Below are 25783 nucleotides of genomic sequence, written 5' to 3'. Positions count from 1 at the left end.
ATGTAATGAATAATTTGTTTATTGGCTAGAGTGGGTATAATCACCATGTGAAGAATCTGAGCAACTGCAGAGCTATGGGGGAATCCAGAAGCTTTGCTGCCTTTTTTTGGCCGGGGGGGCAATGATTCTCTTCGCTGTTTGTGATCCACTGATATATGCCTTGGTTTTAACCGTATTGGATGTTATAAACTTTTATTTTTAAAAAAGTGGTTTTTTTGGTGGAAGTTTATTATAATGTCCTTTGGGTTTGTTCGCCTTTAAGAGAATATCCAGCCTAACCTATACCAATTTTGATCTTGCAGCGAGGATGAAAATCAGTCAAAGAAAAAACCTCGCCTCTTCTGTGATATTTGCGACTGCTTTGATCTCCATGAAACTGAAGACTGTCCAACTCAGGCACAGGCATCAGATGACCCTCCCCATTCGACTTATCATGGCAGCAGAAAAGAAGAGCGCCCCTATTGTGAAATCTGTGAAGTGTTCGGGCACTGGACAACCAATTGCAATGACGACGAGACCTACTAATGCAATACAAGGCCAGGAAAACAAACTTTATTTGTATGCACTAATTGGACAGTTTACCCTACCAGCATTTGTGTGTACAGACATCAGGAAAAGGGACAGTGATTCTTGACACACACATCCTCGGTTTCAAACCTATAGATATTTTGATCTTCCATTCATAAATACCTTATTCCCCCCTTAATAAACTAAAGTGACGTATAAATAAATTATTTAATAATGACTTTTTGCCATTTATTCCCAACTTCTGGGTATGAACCATTTCGAACAAGAAATGTCCCCTACGCCATTAAATTTATCGATAGGAAAAATGTATAGGAACAAAGCATTATAGTTATGTTATAGCTTATTTAAATACCTTAAAATTATGCTGTTAATTTTCATATTTGCACTAAGACATTTTAAGGCTGCATTTGTATATTTAGATTTTTTTTTTAAGCTTTTGACACTGGAATGGGTTGAGAAATATTTCATCTTTATTTTCCTCTACTCATTAACTATTTTACTGTGCTCTTGATCAAAGAACTTGAGCTCTGTGCACTACCTATAAACGTAGTGCCTTTCTTTCCATTGGACTACAGTATGAAATTTTTAAAATCATGAAGCAGGTAAGAAAACATAAGCTACTGTGGGGAATTTTTAAAAACCTGTATGCTGTGCACACTTACTACCATTTATGTGACATCCATTTCAGCTTCTATAGAGTGTGTGTATATATACATATATATATTAAAAATTATATTTTGGAAAAAACATGTCTTCTCATTCACGTTTTTAAATTTTATTAGAACTCATCACAGGACCTGTTTATGGGATAAACAGTACAACATGACTACTTCATTTGTTGACTTAAAAATATAAAACCACCTCAGTATTGGGAGATTTTTATTAATGTGTTTCCTGTGAAAAAAATCTTCCAGCACACTTGTATCCTCGAGCAAGTTTTCAGTGAAGTCCATAGGAAACTAAGCATTTATGCTAACTATTTCATGATATGGTTTCCCTGGTTTTTATTTTATTTTCAGATGAATGTAACATGGAAAATTCAACATTAATAATTGTGGATTTTCTTATAAGCAAAAACATAATAAGGAATGAAGAAATCTAAACCATGAAACACAACGTGGTCTAGCTTGTGTCACTCGTACTAATGTTGAGATGTACCTTATTACACAGACAATTAAATTAGTTTCAGAGGGGCTGCTCATATAGTAAGAAAACACTCAACATGAACCAGGGTGGACCCACTGGGCCCTAAATCATTTATTCAGATGGTTTAAATCTATCTTCTTTTGAATGTCTTCTAGCATATGTAAAAAGAACTGAAACTATACTGTATCTTCCCTGCTACCTGTACAACATACAGTATAGGGGTTACTCTTTTCTATAACTGTATATAAGCCTTTGATGTATTTTTCTCAAGATTATCAACCAAGTATCTGGCACATGATATAAAGTAAATCTGTAATCATTTTAAATTTGGGGTAACGAATGTATTATAGTGATAGGAACAAAAGAAGGGAAATCAGTATTAATTTGAAGAATGAGTGTACTGTTTCTCCTTTAATAAATGGTTATTCTCTTGTCACCTTTGTCTTGCATTCTTGCTATTTCTCAGAGATTGTGCAGGGGCCCTTCTTGTTATTTAGAAATCAAAAAGAAATAGATAAATTGAAGAACTTTTCTAGTGACTGATGTCTGATGTTCCCAGAACCCTGGCCACATCCCTGTACCTCCAAATCCCACAGGAAAAGAGCCCATCCATTATGGATTGTGTGGGATTATTCTACTAGAAAGGAAGCGATTGGGTAAGAAAAATTCCATTTGGGCTGCTGGGGACCCAAACAATGTGTGTTCTAGAGCCGATTATTTTTAATGGAGAAAGGCTGTCTGAGATTTACTGCTCATTCAAGGAAGATATGTTTTGGAAGGTCAAGAGGTGGCAGTGAAGCTTCTAAAACGTATAGTGGCTTTACATTCAAATGGATACTCAGGTCTATTTAAGACCAAAATTTAGGCTTTCTAAAAAAAATAATTTGCAAAACATAACTTTAATAGAAATGTTTACATATTATATATATTTTAAATTCCAGTGAAAACAGAGTCTCTGATGTGGATTTAAACACTGGGGTAGGTGCTGTATGTGCACAATGGAGCTCTGATCAGGGCCTCTGTGAACTACTGCCATACAAATAATTATTAACTTAGTACAGCTAACACAGTATCTTGACAGATTTGTACACTCTCAAAGGCATTTCCCCATCGGTTACATCTGGGTCATTTCCTTGTCTACCTGGTGTAGGGGAGGTTTGAAAGTTGTTGGTCAATAGCTAAACATTCACCATGGATTGGGCCAAAGCTTCTGCTGTTGCAGACAGAAATTGTGCCATGAAAACAATTCCCACTTGTCAGGAAATTCAATCTAGAATACAGCAGGATTGTAAAACATGCTGTCCTGATGTATTTTTTACCTGTTGAGCTTTGGGGCAGTAACGAACCTGGACAGGATGGGGAGAGACAGCAAGAATGAAGGGGTGTGGCTACTGCCTGGCCAGCTGAGAGAGAGAGTGGGTGGAGCGGGGGTGCAAAGAAGCATGCTTGAGTAGAAGGAGTTGTCAAAAGGCCTAAAATGGTGATACTCAGACTGAGACTCAAGAGCCACAAGTGGCTTATCAATGTGTCTCCTGCAGCTCTTTGCAGCACATATTAAAACACTGTGTAATTTAATTATTAACCAATCAAGATGCTTTTACTATATTGTTAACCAATTGTAGTTGATGAAATGATTCTTGGTCAGTCATTTTGCTATGAGAATTATATAATATAAATATATAATATAAAAATAGTAAATGAAAAACTACTGTGGCTCTTTTGGGTAAGGTTGATCGCTAATTTGCTCCTGAACCACTGTCTGAGTGTCCCTAGCCTGTAGCTTGGGCAGCTTGAGCACCCTGCAATGCTTTTCTCAAGGAAGCAGTTTCTGATGGTTTACATTAATGGCATGTCAGAATGAAAGGGTCAGTTAAGAGCTAGAGCCAGTGTTTTCAAACATGGAGGCTAATGTTAGGCCCTTAATCCAACAGGAATTGTGCTGCTTGCTACCTCAGCCACCTCTATGTAGTTGCCTAACTTTAGGCTCCCACAACTGAAGAAGATCCTAGCAGAGGGAGACCTGGCTGATAGGGACAGAAGATGAGGGGTCATATGCAACTGAGGCTTATGGTCACATGTAAGTTATTTGGCACAAGGGGGGCCCTCCTCTAAGCAAGTTAAGAGGGACATTAGGGAATATTCTAGGCAACGCTCTCAGCTGGAACCACTCACCACCTCCAGAAACCTGCCCTATGAAGAAAGATTAAAAAAACTGGACATGCTTAATCTTCAGAAAAGAAGAGCGAGGGGAGACCTGATAAGTCTAAGAACTGGTTTAAAGAGGATGGTGATCAATTGTTCTCCATGTCCACTGAAGTTAATCTCCAGCAATGGAAATTTAGGTTGGTACTGGAAAAAAAAATTCTAACTATAAGGATAGTTAAGCCCTGGAGTAGGCTTACAAGGAAGGTTGTGGAATCCTGATCATTGGAGGTTTTCAAGAACAGGTTAGCCCAGAGGTGGCCAACGTGAGCCTGAGAAGGAGCCAGAATTTACCAATGTACATTGCCAAAGAGCCACAGTAATACGTCGTCAGCCCCCCATCAGTCCCCCGGCTCCCAGTGCCTCCCGCCCACTGATCGGCACCTCCTCCTCCTGCCTGATCATCTGTTCCATGGTGTGCTGGGGGAGGGAGGAGCAAGGGCACGGCAGGCTCCAGGGAGGGAACAGGAATGGGTGGAGTGGGGGCAGGGCATGTGGAAGAGCCAGGGGTTGAGCAGTGAGCACCCCCCGGCACATTGGAAAGTTGGCGCCTGTAGCTCCAGCCCCGCAGTCGGTGCCTATACTAGGAGCCGCTTATTAACTTCTGAAGGAGCCGCATGTGGCTCTGGAGCCACAGGTTGGCCACCCCTGGGTTAGCCAAACATCTGTCAGGGAAGATCTAGGTTTACTTGGTCCTACCTCAGTGCAGGGGGATGGCCTAGATGAGCTCCTGAGGTCCTTTCCAGCCCTACGTTTCTATGATTCTATGGCTGGAACTTGCCAATCACAGATTTATTATTTATGGATCACCAAGCCACTGCTAAAACAGCTTTTTCCACATTACCTGCAGCACTGCTGATAACACACTACAGGGCTTTTAGTTCTGCCTCCAACGTTTACTGAAAAGCAACACAGACCCAGCTTTATCAACTCATACTCTAGTGCAAAATTTTAACTCTATAAGGGCTAGAGACTTATACCAGTAATGAAATGAGATATAGCAGCATGACTGGCACTTGGGGGGTGATTTTTTTTTTTTTTTTTTTTTAACAAGACCTTGTCTTCATTGAAATGGGTTTGCTGGTATAACTGTCCCTGTGCAGACACAGCTAATACTGGCAAACAAAAGAATATTTCCCCAGTATAACTAGGTATTTCTAAACTAGAAATTCTTCAGTCGACCTACCGATGGTGACAGTGGGACTTAGGTCACCTTAATTACACCCCATAAGCAGTGACGTTTTTACAGCCCTGACCTACCTTTGTAGCAGGGACCAGCCCTCTGTGTCTACAATTTTTGCCAGCCCTAGCTACATAGGCTAGGGCTGCGATTTTAGTCACACTCTGAGGTGACGTGGCCAGGGTGGCAACCTATTTAACCATAGACCAGCCCTAAGATAGCGATTCCAGTAACAACCCCTCCCGCCATGGCAGGGTGACCGGCCAGCAAGTGTGAAAAATCGGGACGTAATGGGGGGTAATAGTCACCTATATCAGACAAAGCCTCAAATATTGGGACTGTTCCTATAAAACTGGGACATCCGGTCCCCCTACCCCACGGGTGCTGTTACCCCAGTAACTCTCCCTCCTCAGTGCAGGTGCTGTTACCCCAGTACCCCACCCCCGGGGCAGATGCTGTTACCCCAGTATCCCTTCCCCCCCTGGGGGCAGGTGACGTTACCCCAGTACCCCACCCCCGGGGCAGATGCTGTTACCCCAGTATCCCTTCCCCCCCCGGGACAGGTGACGTTACCCCAGTACCCCACCCCCGGGGCAGATGCCGTTACCCCAGTATCCCTTCCCCCGTCGGGGGCAGGTGACATTACCCCAGTGGCCCCCGCGGGGGCAACGGCTGTTACCCCAATATCCCCCCCAAGGCAAGGTGACGTTACCCCAATATTCCCCCCCCAGGGCAGCGGCCGTTACCCCAATATTCCCCCCCGGAGCTGTTATCCCAGTGGCCCCCGCGGGGGCAGCGACCGTTACCCCAATATCCCCCCCAAGGCAAGGTGACGTTACCCCAATATTCCCCCCCCAGGGCAGCGGCCGTTACCCCAATATTCCCCCCCGGAGCCGTTATCCCAGTGGCCCCCCCGGGGCAGGGCCCGCTACCCCAATACCCCCCCCCGGGGGAGCGGCCGTTACTCTAGTACCCAGCTGCCCTCTCCTCACAGCTCCTTGAATGCCCCGGGGCAGGACAAGCTCCGCGGGTCACGGTCCCATACCCGCCCCCGTCACCGGGGTCACGTGTCTGCGCTGCCGCCTCCCGGCGCGCGGCGCAGCCGTTATAGCCGGGCCGCGGGGGCGGGGCGTTGGGAGCCTTCTGGGGCTCGAGGAGGCGGGGCCTGAGCGGGGAGATGGAGAGCCTCGCCGAGTCACGTGATCGGCGCTGTCATGTGACCGGCCGGGCCTGGCGCGGGATGGCGGCGCACCTGAGCTCGGGCCGGGTGAACCTGACGGCGCTGCGGGAGGCCGGGCGCAGGGAGCTGCGCGAGTTCCTGGACAAGTGCGCGGGCTCCAAGGTGAGGGGGCCCGGCCAAGCGCCCCTCGCCCGGGGGCCTGAGCTGCTGCCTCTGGGACCCCCCCTCCGGCGCCTGCCCAATAACTGCTCCCCCCGTCAGGCTCTGAGACCCCTGGCTACCGGGGCTGCCCCCCGCCCCATCGCCGCTCCGACCGGTCCGGCTGCGGGGCAGCCCCCATCTCCCTGCCCGGCTCCGAGACCCCTGCGGGGCCGCCCCCGGCTTTACCTCCTCTCGATTTGCAGCTGTGACTCGCGGGGGAATTTCTCCTGTCCTCCCCCGGCGCGGGGTGCCAGGTCTCTCCCCGGGGCTGTAGTTTGAGAGCGTTACGGGATGCTCTGGTCTCCTTCCCCCCATCCTAATCTGCAGCTGTACGATCCTTTCTGGGCTCTTCTCAGGGGCTGGGGAAGCGACTCCTCTTCTCGTCCTGGTCTATAGTTTTGACAACCGGGGGGGTGGCCCCATCCTGAGATGCCAGCCGGGCCTTCCTGGTCTGCAGATATTTCCCTGATAAACAGCCTAGCAATAACAGTCGATACCCTTTCCAGGCCCTTCTGTCTCAGCATCTCCAGGCACTTCAGACTTCCGGTAAATGCACCTTGCCTCATGGGTTAGCCCCTTAGCTAGCCCCCATCCAAACATCCCATGTGGAAATACATCCAAACTAAAATAAGGAATATTCCTTTCTCTGTCACTCAGTGTCACTCACATTCACACGGGACTAGCACTTACATGCAGAGGAAGAGGTGTTAGGAACAGCCCAGCTGCTTCTTTGACACCCTGTGCGCTCTAGGGACCCCTGAAGTAAAGAGCCTCGGGAACCCATGGCAACATCACTGCACAGGCCCGCTCAAGGGTGGTAATAAATTATTCCAAAATGCTTTGCAAACTCAGACTAGAAACTCAGCCATTGTGTAAGGCTGGCCCCAGTGCTGGGCTTTCCTATGGTCAGAATGTGCCAAGCAACTGAGTCCCTGCCCTATAGGCCTCAAGTTCAGTCAGAAGACGGATCAGGATGTGCGGCTGTGGCCTCTGGACTGCTCTGTAGGCCAGATGCGTTCAGAAGGTTCTGGGAGGGAGTGTCAAGTGCAGTGTGGAGTTAGTGGAGGACAGACAGAGTACCAGGGAGAGGCAGAGGAAGGAGGCGACGGTGAGGGTAGAGTCAGGTAAGAGTGGAGTTGTAGTACATGAAGAACAGGAGTTTAGTGAAAAGCAGCCATGCTGGCCAGTGGCTGAAGTGGTCATGACAAATGGTTACAGGAGCTTGGACTGCTGACTCTTGGTGGCTTCGCAAACTATGTCCATGCTGTGCAGCATCATTAAAATGTAGCCACCTCTGTGGGATAAGGCAGGCAGGCAGAGCCCAGCATGTACCAGTCACTGCACAGGAAGTTTTGCCTTTGACGTGTCTTCACTAGGGTGAGTAGAAAGCTCACTTAATGCTCTTACCAGGTGCCCCGCTAAACTGGCCGACAGTAACCATGACACTGAGTCAGGTTTTGTACTTGCACTGAGTGGAACTCTACTGTCTTCCGGGTAGTCAATGCAGCTGCACCAGATTTGCCCCAGAGTCCAGCCACCTCAATTCCTTGTCACTTTCCCCTTTGCTAGACTTACTGAGGCAAGGCTGCTTGGTTTTCCGATTCAGCAAAAATCTCTTGGGAGGTTTAATTAGCATATTTGAAGCGTGTTGTGCTCCTCTGATGAAAGGAACTAGAGATGGGCAAAGGATTGTTGAAATTCAACCGTTAATTCATGACTGTCTTTTAAAATCAACACTTCCTCGGAAAGCAAATGTTTGAGCTTCTGAGGGCAGCTCACCTTCCCCAGGGTTTTCTTTCCTCTTTGGGGCAACTGACTTTTCTCCGTGGATTTTTTTCTTCCTAGGCAATAGTGTGGGATGAGTACCTCACAGGACCCTTTGGATTAATTGCACAATACTCACTTTTAAAGGTAAGCCCTACATGGCATTCATGTTGTGCTGATTAATACTGAGACTCTCAAAAGCTATTCGGACCCTCAGTCTCATAATTGCCTCTAGAGACTGTTAACACAATTTCTATAAACTGTCCTAGTTTTTGCCTTTCAAACCTTAATTCTTACTGTCCAATGCTGTCACTACAGTTTGCCAGTCTTTTATTTCTCTGCTATAAAGCAACAATCTAAATGTGCTTCAAGAACAGACTCTGCCTCTTCGAATATCACTTACTGCTCTTCTGCCAACTTGCCTCCCACAGACCAGATGTGCAGAACCTCCATCTTTAATGGTGGTGTAATGCAGTAAACTAATAATTTACATAATCAGCATATGGGAATAAGAGAAATCCATGTTGCTATCCTTAGATAACGTGTCACAGTAACAACTACTGGATCAACTCCAGCTGATGTGGCCCTTTCTGAAACCAGTTTTCAAAATAACAGGAGTTGAGTTGGATACCTTGATTGAATACCATTTTTGTCTCCTCACAGGAACATGAGGTGGAGAAGATGTTCACCCTCAAGGCGGGCCGTCTGCCCCCAGCTGATGTCAAGAATATTATTTTCTTTGTCAGGCCCAGGCTAGAGTTAATGGATATAATTGCTGAAAATGTGCTCAGGTACAGTTGGTGTTTCAGTGAAAAGACAACAGCTGCTTCCCAGAGCTGTGGTGGTGCAGTGGAGTTAATGTTTTCCTTTTCCCCCCTCCTCCTCCCATCCCAGGTTCATACCAGACGTAAGTTATGAGTGACATAAGTTGGGCAGATTTCAGCCCACTCACTAATAATAAATCTTTCACTTCAGTGTGAAACTACTACACAACTTGGCATGACTGGGATCAGAATCATGGCCTATACGTACAGCATCACTGAAATGCCGTCATTTCTGGGGTTGGAGGATGAGAAGCAGGTGCATAGCAACAGGAATGAGAGGGAAATTTTTGGTTAAGGACACCAGGGAAAATCTCTACTCAGTTTTTATTAATTGCCCTGGAACCATTCGTGTTCATCAGAGCAGATAGCTCTTGTTTGAAAGACCCACCCACAGTCAATGGCAAAAGGTAAAGGCCGAGTCAACCCTGCTTGGGATTCGAACCTGTAGATCTGGGCAGAATAAGTATTGCCGAGCTGCTTAGGCCACAGACCTACTGCTTAATCCTTGCACCATCCCCTTCACTGTAAAGGTGTTGATTTTTACAAAATATTCTGAAATAAAAGGCTGTGAGAAGGGTTGCCTTTATTTATAAGGAACTTGAAAGTATCAATCAGGAACTCTGTCTTGCTTCCATTCAGTGCCCCTTTGTCTTCTGTATTGCCAATCTGAGAAACCAAGGTCAGTGTACTGTGTTACTGTACTCAGTCTTATGACAACTTAAGCTGACTCTCTTCCAGTGAAGACAGAGTTCGCTCTCCGCTGAGGGACTTCCACATCTTGTTTGTGCCTCGTCGCAGCCTATTGTGCGAGCAGCGGCTGAAGGATCAGGGCGTTCTGGGATCCTTCATTCACAGAGAGCAGTACAGTTTGGACCTCATTCCGTTTGATGGAGACTTGCTATCCATGGAGTCTGAAAGTGCATTTAAAGTAAGTGCTGATTTCTTCCTTGAGGGAAAAAATACTTTGCACGTTTGTGTTGCATCCATCATCCAAGGATCTCAAAGCACTTTTCAGACTGATTAGCCACAAGGCAATAAAAGGAGTTACAGAGCAAATGTGGTCGGACTGTAGTAGAACAGTGGACTGGGAGTCAGAACTCCTGGGGTCTGTTTCTGAATGCCATGATGCACCCAAGGACCCATCATTTTACCAGGCTATGTGTCAGCTTTCCCATCTGTTCTAATGGGGTAATACTTGCATGAACAGAATTTGTGAGGCTTAAATAACTAACCTTTATAAAGAACTTGAAGTTTCCTGTGTTAAATGTGTTACAGAAGGGTAAATTGTAATTGTTAGGGTGTCACACACCACAGCAACACAAAGACTTAACACTTGTCTTAAGATGGGCAACAGTGCTGTGTGTATATGTGTGTGTGTATGTGTGTGTGTGTATATATATATATATATCCTGCATTGCCAGCACATCACATGTAGCGCCATTAAGGCTGTGTGCGGCTTCCTTTAGCCATCTCCCCTTAGTGTATTGAATCTAGCCCTGTGTGAGCAGCAGAGAGGATGTCCAGACATGATAAAACTTGCCAGCTTGGTGACACATTTTCTAATTGACCAAGTCACAGGAAAGAGACTTGTTGTTTCAGCTCTGTTACTCTGCTGCATTAAATTAGGAGCAGCACATTGGCTAGAGAATTCTAAAATAATGGGTTTGATCTCGTAACAGTTCCCGAATGGTCGTTATTAACTCTAATTGCTCTGAGCAGAGAGAGCCCCCAGGACGAGGAGTTGTGCGGCTTGTGAATCCAGCTCCCCTTGTTGCTGGCCCACATCAAAGTTGCTGCTTTGCAGTCCTGTCGCTGGACCGCCGGCTGGTGTCACAGCAGCAGTGTTTCCAGGAGGAGTAATCAAACTATCCATTGTCGCTCCTGGCCCCAGCTGTAATCTTCCCCCTCCTCTTGAATTCTTCTCACGGTTAAGGTCTCTCTACTCTGTGGAGGAGAGCACTGGGCTTAATCTCACGGTCATTTTTTCTCACAAACTGAATTTTTGGTTGTTCTGTGCATGTGTCTAAACAACCAGCCTGCACCTGCAATGCTGTATGGACGGCTAAATAGCATGGTGAGCGGTAGCATTCACTTTCACGCTCTGACTCACTTTTTAAAGTGAGTTTAGTGCTGGAAACATCCCCAGTTGGCATTGCTGGAGATCACTGTCCTATTTAACCACAGAACATGTACTGCAGGGGGTGGGGAGGAGACGGGGCAAGATTCCTCGACCCTGACCCCATGTAGAAGGGCAGGAAGGGCTAGCTTAGTCTCCACAGCCCATTCACTCCTGGAGCATCTTCTGTGGACTTGTGTATACAAACCATTGGTGCAGGGCAAGCTGGGGCATACATCTATTGTGTGCTAGCTTTGAAAGCAGGGTAGATCAGAGTCCACTGGGGAACTTTTAGTGCGTGGCAGCAGGGTCCTCATGGACAGTTGGTGTATGGCAGGTCAGCGTGGGGTAGATTTACACCCCAGCTCAGCGTGCACTCACTGTTCATATAGACAACCCTTCAGTCGGACAGCTAGTGCTAACTATAATGATGATTTTGTGACCTGCATGCTTGTCCACTGGGCCTGCAGCGAAGCACCAGCTGGTATCCCAGTGCTCGCTGATAGCAAGTAATGACTTTGGATCACTGAAACCTGGAGGTGAAAGGCTCCGTATCCTTTAAGCAATCCCTCAAGCCATCCAGTTCAGCCAGGTTCTACGTTTAAGATGATTAGGCTAATTAAATATCCTCCGTTTCTGTAACCTTCCTTTCCCTGTCATTTAGGAGTGTTACTTGGAGAGTGACCAGACAAGTCTGTACCATGCAGCCAAGGGACTGATGACCTTACAGGCACTTTATGGAACTATCCCACAGATCTTCGGGAAGGGGGATTGTGCACGGGTAAAACAAATTTAAAACATCTTTGTTTCTAAGAAGATAAATCCTTTTGTTTCTGGTGGTGGTTGTTTTGGAGCTGCCACTAATGTGTGTTGGGTTTGATACTGTGTGTCACGAGCTGCATTTTGCTGCTTGGGCTCCTGTTGGTTGAAACAATTCTCAGTCAATCTGTCACTGCGGGTTTTACTGTCACGAGCCCCCTCTGAGTTGCTCCACTAAAGGAACGTGTTTATAAGTGTGTTCCCTACTGGTCTTCTTGCCTGCCCAGATATCTTCTCCCCCTCCCTGGTGAAAGTCAGCTGGCTGCTGAGAGGCTGACACGCGGTGATATGTATGTATGTCTGTATTTCACTGGAGTTTGGACAGTTCACTTGGTTTTCATGAACACTATGATGTTGGAATCCCAGAAATTTGTGGGTGAGGTTCTGTGGCCTGTAATGTGCAGGAGGTCAGACTAGATCAGGGATCTCAAACTCGAATCACCACGAGGGCCACATAAAGACTAGTACATTGGCCCGAGGGCCGCATCACTGACACCACCGCCCCGCGCTGCCCCCGGCCCCGCCCCCACTCCACCCCTTCCATGAGGCCCTGTCTCTGCCTCGCCTCTTCCCACCTCTTCCCTGCCCCCATTCCAAACCCTTCCCCAAATCCCTGCCTCTTCTCCGCCTCCTCCCCTGAGCGTGCGGTTCCCCGCTCCTCCCCCTTCCCTCCTGGAAAGCGCTATGCGCCGCCAAACAGCGCCTGCAAGTAGGCAGAGGAGCGGGGACGCGGCGCACTGGGGGGAGGGGGCGGGGAGCCTGGCAGGCCGCAGGAAATAACTCCGGGGGGGCGGGGAGCTTGGCGGGCCGCAAGAAATAACCCCACGGGCTGCATGCGTGTTTGAGACCCCTGGACTAGATGATCACAATGGTCCCTTCTGACTTAAAGTCCACGAATCTATGAGTAAATTAGAGTTGATAAAAGCCTATTGACCCTGACCAGTGAATGAATGTTCTCTGCTCCACCTCTTTAGTGCTTTGTGTAATTTAATTTAAATATCCCAACCAGTCGGGCTTGCACGCCTCCCCACGGAAGACAGTTCCACAGACAAATAGATTTCACTGTCAAGAAGATTCCTTGATATTTGACCTAACTTCATCCCTTTTCTCCTAGTTAGACTCTCTTAACCACTCTAAATAATTCCCCTCCCTCCTTGGAGTTAACCGACTACTGATAGCTGAAGGGTTTATTTACCTTAGTCAAGTTACATGTGTTGTATCCTTTTGCTCTCTCCCCATAATTCAGTCCCTCTTACCAGATCATTTTTGTTCTTATTCTCTGAACTCCGTGCGGTTCATAAATGCCTCTTTTGGTAAGGAGGTGAAACTAAACTAGCCAGTTTTGTCGTAGAATAGTTTGGTTTGTTTCTTAATGGCCCTTCCTCCAGTTGTACCAGTTACACAGCTTGCCTCTCCTCCCATTCACTTCTTATACATGCACTTCTTTTCCTGTTTTCATACGTGCATATGTCTCTAAAGCTAGTTATCACAGCCACCCTTCATGGTCTGAGCCATAACGAACCAAATATTTTATTTCCAGCATGTGGCTAACATGATGATCAGGATGAAGCGAGAGTTCCCTGGAGGCCAGAACTCAATATTTCCAGTCTTTGATACCCTCTTGTTGCTTGACCGCAATGTAGACCTGTTGTCGCCTCTAGCTACTCAGCTTACATATGAAGGCCTGATTGATGAAATATATGGAATTCAAAATAGTAAGTGCAGCAAACCATGGACAGTGAAACGAATGGAGTAGAATAAAATTCCTGAGTGCTAGAATAAAGTGCAGGGTGCCAAGTTGAATTTGGGATGAAGGTGAGAATAATTTAGCTGAACCTACAGAGAGGGGTGGCTTAGTTGCTTGATGTAACTAAAAACCCTGGTTTCAATCCCAAAAAGGTGAGCTCAGTGCTTCATCCGTCCCAAGAAGATGAATTGAGCACAATGCTCTTCGCTACGTGTGAGTCCTTGGGATGTCAGCTGTACATGGACATTAGTGATCCCAGGGCACTTTTCACAAGAATAGGGATTTTAGCTAAAATGTCCCCTCAACATGCTGTTAGTTTCCACCCTCCACTGAAGCTGATGCTCTCTGCACGCGCTTTGTAAAGCCGTTTACCCCGCTTTCTTTACGCTCCATGGGATGATGAAAACTGTAGGGCCAGAAGCATGTGGAGCTGGTAACTTCCACCTAATGTACTGATGAGGGTGAGCAGAAGGCATCTCTCTGGTACTGTATAGATCTGTGTATAGGGCTCCTTGTTTACATATAGCTAGTAGGGATTTTTACCCTTTCAAATTAGGGGAAATCATCTTATATGTGGCAACATTTCTTCCAAGTTGTAATATGGGTGTTTACACAAGGCTAGAGCTGCCTCTTGCTTGGGGAAAGGTTTTGGTTGGTTGGTCAGTTTAAGTCCTGGGGTTTGAGTTCTAATTTGTCATTTATTTTCTTGTTGTGTTGGTAGCTTATGTGAAACTCCCTCCTGAAAAGTTTGCCCCTAAGAAGCAGGGTGAGGGTGGCAAGGATCTCCCCACGGAACCGAAGAAGCTTCAGCTGAATTCTGCCGAGGAGCTGTATGCTGAAATTCGAGACAAGAACTTCAATGCTGTGGGGTCAGTGCTAAGCAAGAAAGCCAAAATCATATCTGCAGCCTTTGAGGTAAAGGACTTGTACACCGTAGTACTGCCCAGTAGCATGTCATCTGGGCAGTCTGCTCCTTCTGGGTGGAGAGTTGGGTCTGACTGCTCTGCAGATTTGAGCATGAAACAAGGCTAAGATCCACTAATGCCCCTTCCAATGCCTACCTTAGTATTACATGAATGCAGCCTTTGGCATTTTATTTCCCTAGTAGTTTTCAGTAAACTGAACACATGGGATCCAGACTGTCCCATAGTTAGTGATGGTTCAGATTCCAGGTTTTGGCTTGAGCTCATCTCCATTTTAAAACTCTTTAGGGTCTTGAAGTAGCTTAAGCATCTTAAACTAATCTAAAGCCTCATTATTATTAACTTTATAGCACCACCCAGCGTGCTAAGTGCATCATAAAAATACCAGAAATAAAGACCTGTCCCTGCCCAAAAGAGCTTACAGTCTAAATCAGACTTGATATTTATATAGCACTCATTATCACACCTCAAAATCTGGAGTGTGTTTATCCTCTCAGCACTCCTGTGAAGTAGGAGAATGTTGTTATCCCCATTGTACAGATGGAGAACTGCGCCACAAAAAGTGAAATACTGGCCCAACTGAAGTCACTGATAAAACTTCCTTTGACTTCAGTGGCAACAGGATTTCACCCTAAGTGACTTGCCAAAAGTCACTGTGACATTCCCCAGGGTGCAATCTGAACCTGTGGCCTGCTGTGTCCCCTTAGCTCTCCAGCCTGGGATGCCTTTTATACTGCTTTCCTGATGAACACCAGCCCGTCCAGGCTCTGCTCACTCTGCCACCAGCATGCAAAGTCACTCCGACCTGAACACATGACTGCTATGCCCAGCCATCCATGAATTGCATACAGAGCCACACCCGGATATCCCTCAGCCCACGCCTTGCTCCCCAGACACGTGCGTCTTGTACTGCTCAGTAGCCCACTTGACAGTCCAAACTCCTAGATAGTTCATCACTCCAACAATTGGTAATGATTACGCACCAGGCTTGTTGACTTAAGTAGAGATTCCCAAGTACTTCAACAAAACACGCTGATTTAAATAAAACAAGTTTCTTAACTGGAGAAAGATAAATGACAAGTGATAAGGCCTAGAAGTCAGAATTGGTTACAAAAGAAATAAAAGGATAAACACACAACCTAATTCCTAAACTTTACAAAGGCTAATAGGCTTCAAAGCAAAAGGCTTGTCTCACTATGTGCTGGGCCCACTCCCCTGCTTTGTTCAGTTCTTTCAGAGTCGTTGTTGTCATCAGCAGAGAGATGGAAAGGTGGCTAGGAACACTTTTTTTTTTTTTCTCCCCTTCTTATACCCTCAACCCTTTGTGCTGAAAAATTCCTTCCTGAGTCATGGGGCCAGGCAGTTCCATTGCATACGTGAGCTCCAAACTGTCCTTCAGATGAATTGTAAATTTCTTGTTTACAACTCCCCCACCACCACCACTGGAGAATGTCCGATTACACCGGTAATGGCTCCTTAGCACTTTGCTGGCGTGCGAGGGTGTTTCTGTCTCTGAGAAATTGGTTTGTGGGCCTTACTCAGAACCACAGCATGTTTCAGTAACAATCCTATAGCAAAACCTCATAATTTTACGTGCCATGTTTGTTTCACACATTTCAACAGGATGAGGCATACTTTGCACAAAAGATATCATAACCATATACAAGTGGTGAACATGGGGTACAGGGTGTCACAGTTACACACAAAGTCAGAGACACAGCAGGGAATTGAATCTGAGTGACTGGATCATCCTCCCTCCTTTAGGAAAACCGAAGAACTCGCAATTGGAGGAGTGGGGCATAAGACCAGTGGAGGGCTGGCTAGAGAATGGGAGGCACTTATGCTGGTTTAAGGATTTCTTCAACTGCAAGCTCTTTGGGGCTTGGCCATCTCTTTGTGCTAGATTTTTGTACACGCAACAATGGGATCCTGACCGCTTCTAGCTGCTGCCACAGTCAAATACACAATAAGAGTGTACATGGCTAAGGACTAGTAGACACTAGTTGCCTTTTAGCCAATTGGCACCTATTACAGGTGTGCAGTTTACCAACAGTGAGACTCCAGTTGGCCTGTCAGCTGTTGCTCATTAGCTGTAGAATTGAACACTCTTCTCCCCCTACCCCCCGCTTTTAAAAACAAATACACATGCAAAACGAGGAAACAAAAGTCACACAGTGCTTAACTGTGTGACCTGCTGTGCTGACTGTGTTAATTTTGTGTTCCTTCCATCTGCTTTTAGTCACTTCTGCCAATCTTAAGGCCAGTTAGATGTACCATATATCCATCTAAATTGTGCATTCAGATTTGACTTGCAGTAATAGACACTTACTGGGGTATTAGTGTTGGAAGCTCCCAAAGATTAAAATACTTCACACTGGAAGGGAGGAAAGAGATGTGAGATTTTGTCAGATGTAATAGGTGATAATGAAACAGCAGTACTCTGGCAGCGAAGGGCTTGTAAATTGCAGACTTCATTATCGCTCTCCTGCCTGTACTTGCCCATTTGTATAGTTTACGTTTTAGTCAAGATAATTTTTAAGAGCGCTTACTTTTGTATTCATTGTGACAAGATGTGGATAGGTTGACTGGGCAAAACACAAATGTCTGAATTGTTCTGACTAAGAATTCATAGATGTCTGCACTTCATCAGACCAGGTTTTCTAGATTGCTTGGGGCAGACTTTAACAATTGGGACTTATTTTAAAAGTTGTTTCAAACTAAATAGGATGCTGTTCAGTTTTGGAGAGAGGGGAAATACTCTCTATTCCCCTTCCTCAGGGTACGCCAAGCACTTCACGCTTCTCTGACAGCTTTCATCTGAGGAGCTGAGAGCTTCAAAAATGCTAGTTAAGTCGTACACCCTGCGAAAGAGGGGTGTGTTCTCCCTGTTTTGCAGTGGGGAAACTGAAGCATGGTGGAGCTGGATAACATGCTTAACCATCAGTCAGGCAACAAGTCAATGGCAGTGCCAGCACCAGAATGCCCCATGTTTCTGACCCAGTCCCTGCTTTAACCATTAAACCTGCCTCCTTACACCATCTTGTCCAGCTCTGTAATGAACGTGAAGTTTTATACTCTCTACTACCCATTGGTTTCAGAGTAACAGCCGTGTTAGTCTGTATTCGCAAAAAGAAAAGGAGGACTTGTGGCACCTTAGAGACTAACCAATTTATTTGAGCATGAGCTTTCGTGAGCTACAGCTCACTTCATCGGATGCATACTGTGGAAATCGCAGAAGACATTATATACACAGACACCATGAAACAATACCTCCTCCCACCCCACTCTCCTGCTGGTAATAGCTTATCTAAAGTGATCATCAAGTTGGGCCATTTCCAGCACAAATCCAGGTTTTCTCACCCTCCACCCCCCCACAGACAAACTCACTCTCTTGCTGGTAATAGCCCATCCAAAGTGACCACTGTCTTCACAATGTGTATGATAATCAAGGTGGGCCATTTCCTGCAGAAATCCAGGTTCTCTCACCCCCTCACCCCCCTCCAAAAACCACACACACAAACTCACTCTCCTGCTGGTAATAGCCTATCCAAAGTGACCACTCTCCTTACAACCTGCATGAAAATCAAAGTGGGTCATTTCCAGCACAAATCCAGGTTTTCTCACTCCCCCACCCCCATACACACACAAACTCACTCTCCTGCTGGCAATAGCTCGTCCAAACTGACCACTCTCCCCACACTGTGCATGACAATCAAGGTGGGCCACTTCCAGCATAAATCCAAGTTTAACCAGAACGTCGGGGCGGGGGGGGTGGAGGAAAAAACAAGGGGAAATAGGCTACCTTGCATAATGACTTAGCCACTCCCAGTCTCTGTTTAAGCCTAAATTAATAGTATCCAATTTGCAAATGAATTCCAATTCAGCAGTTTCTCGCTGGACTCTGGATTTGAAGTTTTTTTGTTGTAAGATAGCGACCTTCATGTCTCTGATTGCGTGATCAGAGAGATTGAAGTGTTCTCCGACTGGTTTATGCATGTTATAATTCTTGACATCTGATTTGTGTCCATTTATTCTTTTACGTAGAGACTGTCCAGTTTGACCAATGTACATGGCAGAGGGGCATTGCTGGCACGTGATGGCATATATCACATTGGTGGATGTGCAGGTGAACGAGCCTCTGATAGTGTGGCTGATGTTATTAGGCCCTGGGATGGTGTCCCCTGAATAGATATGTGGGCACAGTTGGCAACGGGCTTTGTTGCAAGGATAGGTTCCTGGGTTAGTGGTTCTGTTGTGACATACCACATACCACACAACAATTTGTGCTGGAAATGGCCCACCTTGATTATCATGCACATTGTAGGGGGAGTGGTCACTTCGGATGAGCTATTACCAGCAGGAGAGTGAGTTTGTGTGTGTATGGGGGTGGGGGAGTGAGAGAACCTGGATTTGTGCTGGAAATGGCCCACTTTGATTTTCATGCAGGTTGTAAGGAGAGTGGTCACTTTGGATAGGCTATTACCAGCAGGAGAGTGAGTTTGTGTGTGTGGTTTTTGGAGGGGGGTGAGGGGGTGAGAGAACCTGGATTTCTGCAGGAAATGGCCCACCTTGATTATCATACACATTGTGAAGACAGTGGTCACTTTGGATGGGCTATTACCAGCAAGAGAGTGAGTTTGTCTGTGGGGGGGTGGAGGGTGAGAAAACCTGGATTTGTGCTGGAAATGGCCCAACTTGATGATCACTTTAGATAAGCTATTACCAGCAGGAGAGTGGGGTGGGAGGAGGTATTGTTTCATGGTGTCTGTGTATATAATGTCTTCTGCGATTTCCACAGTATGCATCCGATGAAGTGAGCTGTAGCTCACGAAAGCTCATGCTCAAATAAATTGGTTAGTCTCTAAGGTGCCACAAGTCCTCCTTTTCTTTTTACTACCCATTGATAGAACATTGTAATATCATCTTTCAACCTGGGTTCCATCTTTGCAGTTTCCTTTGCCTCTTCTCTTTACAGCCCTTCGAGTGTAGCTTTTAAAACGTTTCAGGCAACACTTTGCAGATTGCAGATCCCTGAAATGTTTGAAACTGTTGCATAAGATTTTCAGTCTTTTCTAAACTAGACCTAAGGCGGGAGAGAGCAGTGAGACATCTGCAATCTCCTTTTCTTTCTGCTTTCTCAAGGATTCTCCTTATATTTGACAGAAATAAAGATAAGAATTTAAGCTAATATTTTACATGCCTGTCAAAAAAAGACCCACCTGAGTAAATGGGTCAGTAGAATTTTATAAGATTGGTTTAATATCTACTGTATGTTACCTTATCCTAGGGATTTAACTCCTTAGCTACAGAGCAGCTACAGTGTCTATGCTTTTGAATTAGTATGTCACAGTGATTGCATCTCAAATCCAGTGACACTTAATGATAAGATCTTGAATCTCCTCATACTACTTGATGTATTTGTGTGGAGGATCAGCAGCCGTTCCTCTCATCTACCAAAGGAAATAAAACTTCACTTTCGTGGGCCTCAGACTCCCTATCTGTGAAATGGGGATAATAATACCTGCCAACCTCAGGGCAATTGAGGCTCGCTTAACGAACACTTGAGAAGTATTCTGGGATCTTTGGATGGAAGGCACAATAGGAGTGCAAGATGCTCTACTATTTTAATGTAATTGCACAGAGAAACGTGATTAGCAGCCTCTCTTGTAAAATAAGATATCACTCTGATGCCAGTGGTGTTTTTCTCATGGTGCATTTACACAACAGCTTTATAAACTGATGAAGCAACAGTGCTGTTCTAGGAAACAATATATTTTTGTAAATGCGGCCTATCTGAAAGGTCAGATGTCACTGAAGGTAACCGATCAGTGTTTCAAGATGACAGTAATGAAGCTCACTACTTTCCATTTTTCGTAAAGCAATGAACACAGTACACACTAAACAGACAAAAACACACCTTCTGATGAAATGATTTGCAGACATTGATTATTATAATGAATAAGCTCTAAAGTGTCATTGCTGGGTTTTTAGGAAAGACACCATGCAAAAACAGTTGGGGAGATCAAGCAGTTCGTTTCACAGCTGCCACACATGCAGGCAGCAAGAAGTTCTCTAGCAAACCACACCTCGATTGCGGAGCTAATCAAAGACATTACTAGTGAGTATCCTTTTCAGTATTCCACCTATAGTTGATCTTGTGTTATGTCTTGCAGCCAAAGATACAACTTTGCTGATTTCATAAAAAATTCAGACACCAGGAGCAAAATACTGGCCTTATTTGTACTTGGGCGACTCTGCGACACCATTTAATACACAGATAAACTGACCCTTATTTTTAGGTACCAACTTACTAATGTATTGAATTTTTTTTTTTTTTAAGCATCAGAAGATTTCTTTGATAATTTAACAGTGGAACAAGAGTTCATGTCAGGAATAGACACTGACAAGGTGGGTGGAGAGCAAGATCTTGCCTTTACGTGATTTTTATCTTCTAACCACAGTCTCCTAATCACAAAACTTGGGGGTGTGTTAATAGAGAGAAACCTAGACAATGGCTGACTCTGATTTGATGTCAGTCTTGAAAACTTTTAGTGTGTTCCTTGTGCGTTTTGGAGACGTTCTTTCCAAGTAGTGCATACCACTTAGGATGCAGTGGGCACAATTTAAGTAGGCTTTTTATAAGTATGTCTTGGTCTGGTAAGTTGGACGAAAGGGGCTTTGCCCCTTTATGGGCTCCCTTGTAACAGGGCCAAAAAGGAGGAAAGCTTACAGCGATGGACAGGAAGGGAAGTATCCAGTTGGGGCCAGGCCAAGATTACTGTATTGCCCTTCCTGCTGACTGGGAGAGGTATTTATACCCCACGTAGCCACGAAGAGGGCCTCTTTATGAGGATCTGGCTGGAAGCTCCCACCTACCTATCCATGTACTTTGCATAGGACCAGGTTTGCTTTTGGCATTCTGTGGCCATTACTCTGGTTGCCTCTTCTCTGGGGGGCTGGGAAGGAATTTTCCCCTCACTGCCAGATTGGCCAAGGCAGGGTGGGTTTTTTCACCTTCCACACAGCTGATCTGAGGACCCAAGCGGGTGGAATAGAGGGTTAGGTTATCATCTCGCAACTTGTATGTATAACTTGTAGTGGCTGTCCAGGGCAGGTACTTGCTATGGAAGGGATACACTTATCCGATCAATTGGATTGGGAAAGGCTCAGCAGGAAAGCATCTTTTATGGGAGCTGAGTATAGGGGGTTCCTAAATCTGCATCAGCAGGGAGCCCATTCTCCCTCCTCCCTGCACTGTACAATTTATTGTTGGCTTTTCCTAGACATTAAAGTGAATAAAGTTGCAGCCTAATTAACCTGCATCCGTGGCCTCCTGTCTGTCTTCTGGTGTGGATGGGCAATAGCTGCTGTGCTGCATTTTCTATCTGGCCCGGGGAGACTAAGGTCACCGTTACAATGCTGTGGTTCTGCTGCATAGAGTGCAGCACGGGCAACTGTCGACACAGCTTCAGTGCGCTGTGCTTTGACTTGTGTAGTGCTCTAGTGATATGGGGGTGGGTGGGGAATCAAGGATGAGAATTTGCAAAATACTTGCAGTGTATCAAATAGGATCATAGATATCCATTGTTAACACCATTGACAAAGCTTGTTAATTGGAACCACCAACGCTACAAAGCTATTTTGCATATATCTAAGCTGCTTATGTAGCTGCTGTGATCCCTGTTTTACCCTTCCCATAGTGAATGGACAAGGAGGTAAAAGCATCTTCCGAGAATATTATCTTTGCTTTGCCATCAAAAGCAAAAACAGAGCTTTTCTTTTCAGCTCTGTTAAAATCCTAACCTAGGTTTTTGGTTGACAGCTTGGATGTCTGTTTCTTTATAGGTCAACAATTACACTGAAGATTGCATTGCTCAAAAACATCCACTGATCAAGATATTAAGGCTGGTTTGCCTGCAGTCAGTGTGTAATAGTGGACTCAAGCAGAAGGTGTTGGACCATTATAAAAGAGAGATTCTCCAGGTCAGGCTAGAATTGTTTAACTAATAATGTGGATATTTCTTGCAAATTAAGGCCTCAATCCTGGAAAGATTTGCACACCATACATATCTGTGCACACGAGTGATCCTAATGAGTTAAATAGGACTATTCACATGTGTAACACTTCACAGGATCAAGGCCTACACGTGTTTTAATCACTGTCCTGTGTTTTTAAAAACTTTTAACAATGTGAAATATATTTAAACATATTTAATATTTAAAACATGCATATAATTTTGTTTTGGGCCACTGTCATGCTTTCTGTTGCACACTGCAAAAAGACATTTGTAAACATTCATTTTAACTTTACACACTCACTTGTTCCCCTATGAGTTGTCTTGAAACTGTGTCCCTAAAATCAGTGTTTAATTGAATTCACTATTTAAAATGTCTCTCATTGTCTTGCAAACCTTGATGGTGTCTCGTCTATAAATTTCAGACTTCAGCAAGTTGTTTGGTTAGTGTCTAGTGTTACATAAAAATCCCCTGATTTTATTTCTACTTGCTCTTGATGCGTAAATGACAGTACTACATTAAAGGCAAAATCTTCATGTTACAGACTTACGGCTATGAACATATATTAACCTTAAACAATCTGGAAAAGGCTGGACTCTTAAAACTTCAGACAAGCAGTAGAAACAACTACCCAACAATCAGGAAAACCATGCGGCTGTGGATGGATGATGTTAATGAACAGGTAAACTGAATACTTCTCTCAACAGACAGACCAGATGGAAGATGGATGCAGGTGGCGGGTGGGGAGAGCTTGTACATTTGCAAGATTTTAATATGCTGAAGTGTCACTTTTCAGTAGAAAACTCTACTGCTGTTCATTTCCCTCTCCTTCTACAGAACCCAAATGATATTTCATATGTGTACAGTGGCTATGCTCCATTAAGTGTGCGTCTGGCACAGCTGCTTGCTCGCCCAGGGTGGCGTAGCATAGAAGAAGTTTTAAAGATGCTCCCAGGACCACACTTTGAAGAGAGGCAGCAGTTACCGACTGGCCTTCAAAAAAAGCGTAAGCTTCTTTGGAGTAACTTGATTAGTCTGTGACCGTTCTACTGTTAATTCACTTACAGAGTCTGATATAGTGACCGACAGCATCCACCTGGACTGTTCATTTGATTAGTAATTCTAGGTTTATTATCTTCCCAACTTCAGTACAGTGAGCTGCCTTTGATCATTGCCCTAAGGTGGTAGAAATAATTCCTAGCTATTGTACTGTGTAGCATTTTTCATCAGTAAATCTCATAGTATTTACAAAGGAGGTATTATCTCCATTTTACAATAGGGAAACTGAGCCATAGAGAGGCTGGGATTTGCCTGAGGTCACTGGCAGAGCCAGAAATAAAACCCATTCAGTGCTCTATCCACCAGCTCCATATCACTTTCGCAATTTGACCGAAATATGTGCTTCAGTTTGGCCCTAGGGTGACTTCAGAATAACCCTGTCCTTTCAGCACCAGTCCAGTTTGTAACTGTCTCTATAAATGTTCAGGTCAACAGGGAGAAAACAGAGTAACACTGGTGTTCTTTCTGGGAGGCGTGACCTACGCTGAAATTGCTGCACTGAGGTTTCTTTCTCAGATGGAAGATGGAGGCACAGAATATGTCATTGCCACCACTAAACTAATCAATGGCACAAACTGGATCAAATCCCTGATGGAGAAACTGGAGCCCGCACCTTTTTAGAAGCTATGTAAAGATTCAGTAAAATGCTTCAGGCTGGCATTGGGCCTTCAGAAATGACTGCAGCTGGAGAACATGAAATCATGTCTGCACCGGTGCATGCAGTGGCTACACTCTTCTCTGTTCCTGCTATATACAGAACTTCCCTAATTACTGAGTGACTCTGACAGAGGAATATGAGGAAATAAACATCAGTATTAGAGCTGTTGGTGTCTGAACTATAAAATCATGGACCTAACAGGTTGTTATGCTGTCCGATCCGTCCCTCTCTGACAAAGCCCTGGGATGCTTCACCTTCAACTAAGGGAGACTGGCCCATAATCTAATGGATCTCTGTGCCAGCAAGTCTTTCCTGCTGCCTTTAGTTCTCCATTTCTTAATGTCTCCCCCCTTACATCCATGCCTGCTTACCACAGCTAGAGGAAAGTCGTCCCCCCTGCTGCTGTCAATATTTGTTACTTTCCTCTCTTCAGTATCTGCTCAATGGTGGTGGCCCAGTAACAAATGTAGTTCAGCTGTGCTTGGTTGTACAAGGGGGGGGGGGGGGGGGTAGGAACAGTCAAACAGACAGCAAATGAGTTTGCAATAGACACTATCCCCTTCCTATCTGCCTTCACAGGGAATGATACTCTCTGGTTTCTTTCTCCCATTGCATAGGTCCCTTTTGTAGCAGTAGCTTGCACTGTACAAGTTGAATCTGTTTTTCTGGATATGTCTACAAATCCAGCTGTTTAATCCTTGCAGGTCATTGATAACTAATAATAAAAAGACAGGGAGAGCTTAAGTGGCAGAAGTCACTTACATTCCTCACATCTCAAGGGCTCATCCAAAATACAGCCTCTTTCCCTTTAGTTTGTCCTTACACACAAGTTTCTAGCTACATCACTATTATCTGAAGAGCCACTGCAGCCTCCCATGGCTGCTGTGTACGTATTGATGTTACTGGCTCTGTGTGTAGCTGCTTCAGAGCACATAAGCTGCAATAAATATGTAAATCCTCAGTTCCTGATGACAAAGGGGCTGCTGGAAGCCACCATCCCATGTGAGCAATAAAGGAGAAAAAGCTACACAAAAGTTGTATACAATGAGTCTGTACTCTATAGACTTGAATATCTGCTTAAAGAATTAACAGCAGGGGTGGGCAAACTACAGCCCCATGGGCTGGATCCTCAGGGCTTTGGATGCAGCCCGTGGGATTGCCACCCCTGTAGCACCATGCCGCTCCCCTGGGGGTGGGGTGGGGGGGCAGAGGACTTCACACACTGCCCTAACCTGTGGGTTCCACACCCAAAGCTCCCAGTGGCCAGGAACCCCTCCCCCAGGGATGTAGTGCCAGCCGCTGCTGGGAGCCGTGCAGCATGGGGCCAGGGCAGGCGGCCTGCCTTAGCAGCACTGCCACTCCAGGTAAGCCTACATTCATGGCCCTGCATGCAATTTCCCCAAGCCTTGGGCCAAAAAGT

The 25783-nt window shown here is 45.4% G+C and overlaps 2 protein-coding genes and 1 long non-coding RNA gene across 16 annotated transcripts in view; 2 read left to right on the top strand and 1 right to left on the bottom strand.

The window, feature by feature from the left end:
• Positions 1–2108, top strand: part of CLIP1 (CAP-Gly domain containing linker protein 1) — a 114285-nt gene extending 112177 nt beyond the window's left edge. For all 12 annotated transcript variants that reach the window (XM_037878520.2, XM_037878529.2, XM_037878525.2 and 9 more), the window contains one exon: positions 303–2108. In XM_037878520.2, the coding sequence (XP_037734448.1) occupies positions 303–525 (223 nt within the window). In that variant the 3' untranslated portion in view covers positions 526–2108. The remainder of the gene's footprint in view (positions 1–302) is intronic.
• LOC122463065 lies at positions 1288–6194 on the bottom strand. Its single transcript, XR_006286045.1, has 2 exons — positions 6030–6194; positions 1288–4775 (listed from the first exon to the last, which is right to left on the bottom strand). It is a non-coding gene; the product is annotated as an uncharacterized LOC122463065 (long non-coding RNA).
• On the top strand, positions 6189–24525 carry VPS33A (VPS33A core subunit of CORVET and HOPS complexes). Of its 3 annotated transcripts, XR_005222368.2 has the most exons (14): positions 6193–6398; positions 8283–8348; positions 8865–8992; positions 9764–9953; positions 11806–11922; positions 13501–13675; positions 14429–14622; positions 20622–20748; positions 20971–21038; positions 22476–22613; positions 23191–23328; positions 23484–23652; positions 24133–24398; positions 24436–24525. XR_005222368.2 is itself a non-coding variant. In XM_007058302.4 (13 exons), the coding sequence occupies exons 1-13, from the start codon at positions 6234–6236 to the stop codon at positions 24324–24326; spliced, it is 1869 nt and encodes a 622-aa protein (XP_007058364.2). In that variant the 5' UTR covers positions 6189–6233; the 3' UTR covers positions 24327–24525. The 3 variants fall into 3 exon arrangements, 1 of the variants encoding a protein (XP_007058364.2); XM_007058302.4 differs by having other exon boundaries at positions 6189–6398; positions 24133–24525; XR_006286044.1 differs by lacking the exons at positions 20971–21038; positions 23484–23652; positions 24133–24398; positions 24436–24525 and having other exon boundaries at positions 6196–6398.
• The last annotated feature ends 1258 nt before the right edge of the window (positions 24526–25783 follow it).

The sequence above is a fragment of the Chelonia mydas genome, chromosome 15 (genome assembly GCF_015237465.2).
Source record: "Chelonia mydas isolate rCheMyd1 chromosome 15, rCheMyd1.pri.v2, whole genome shotgun sequence".
Taxonomy (NCBI): Eukaryota; Metazoa; Chordata; order Testudines; family Cheloniidae; genus Chelonia; species Chelonia mydas.
The sequence above is the reverse complement of the archived record's forward strand: the minus strand, read 5'-3'. Positions and strand labels throughout refer to the sequence as shown.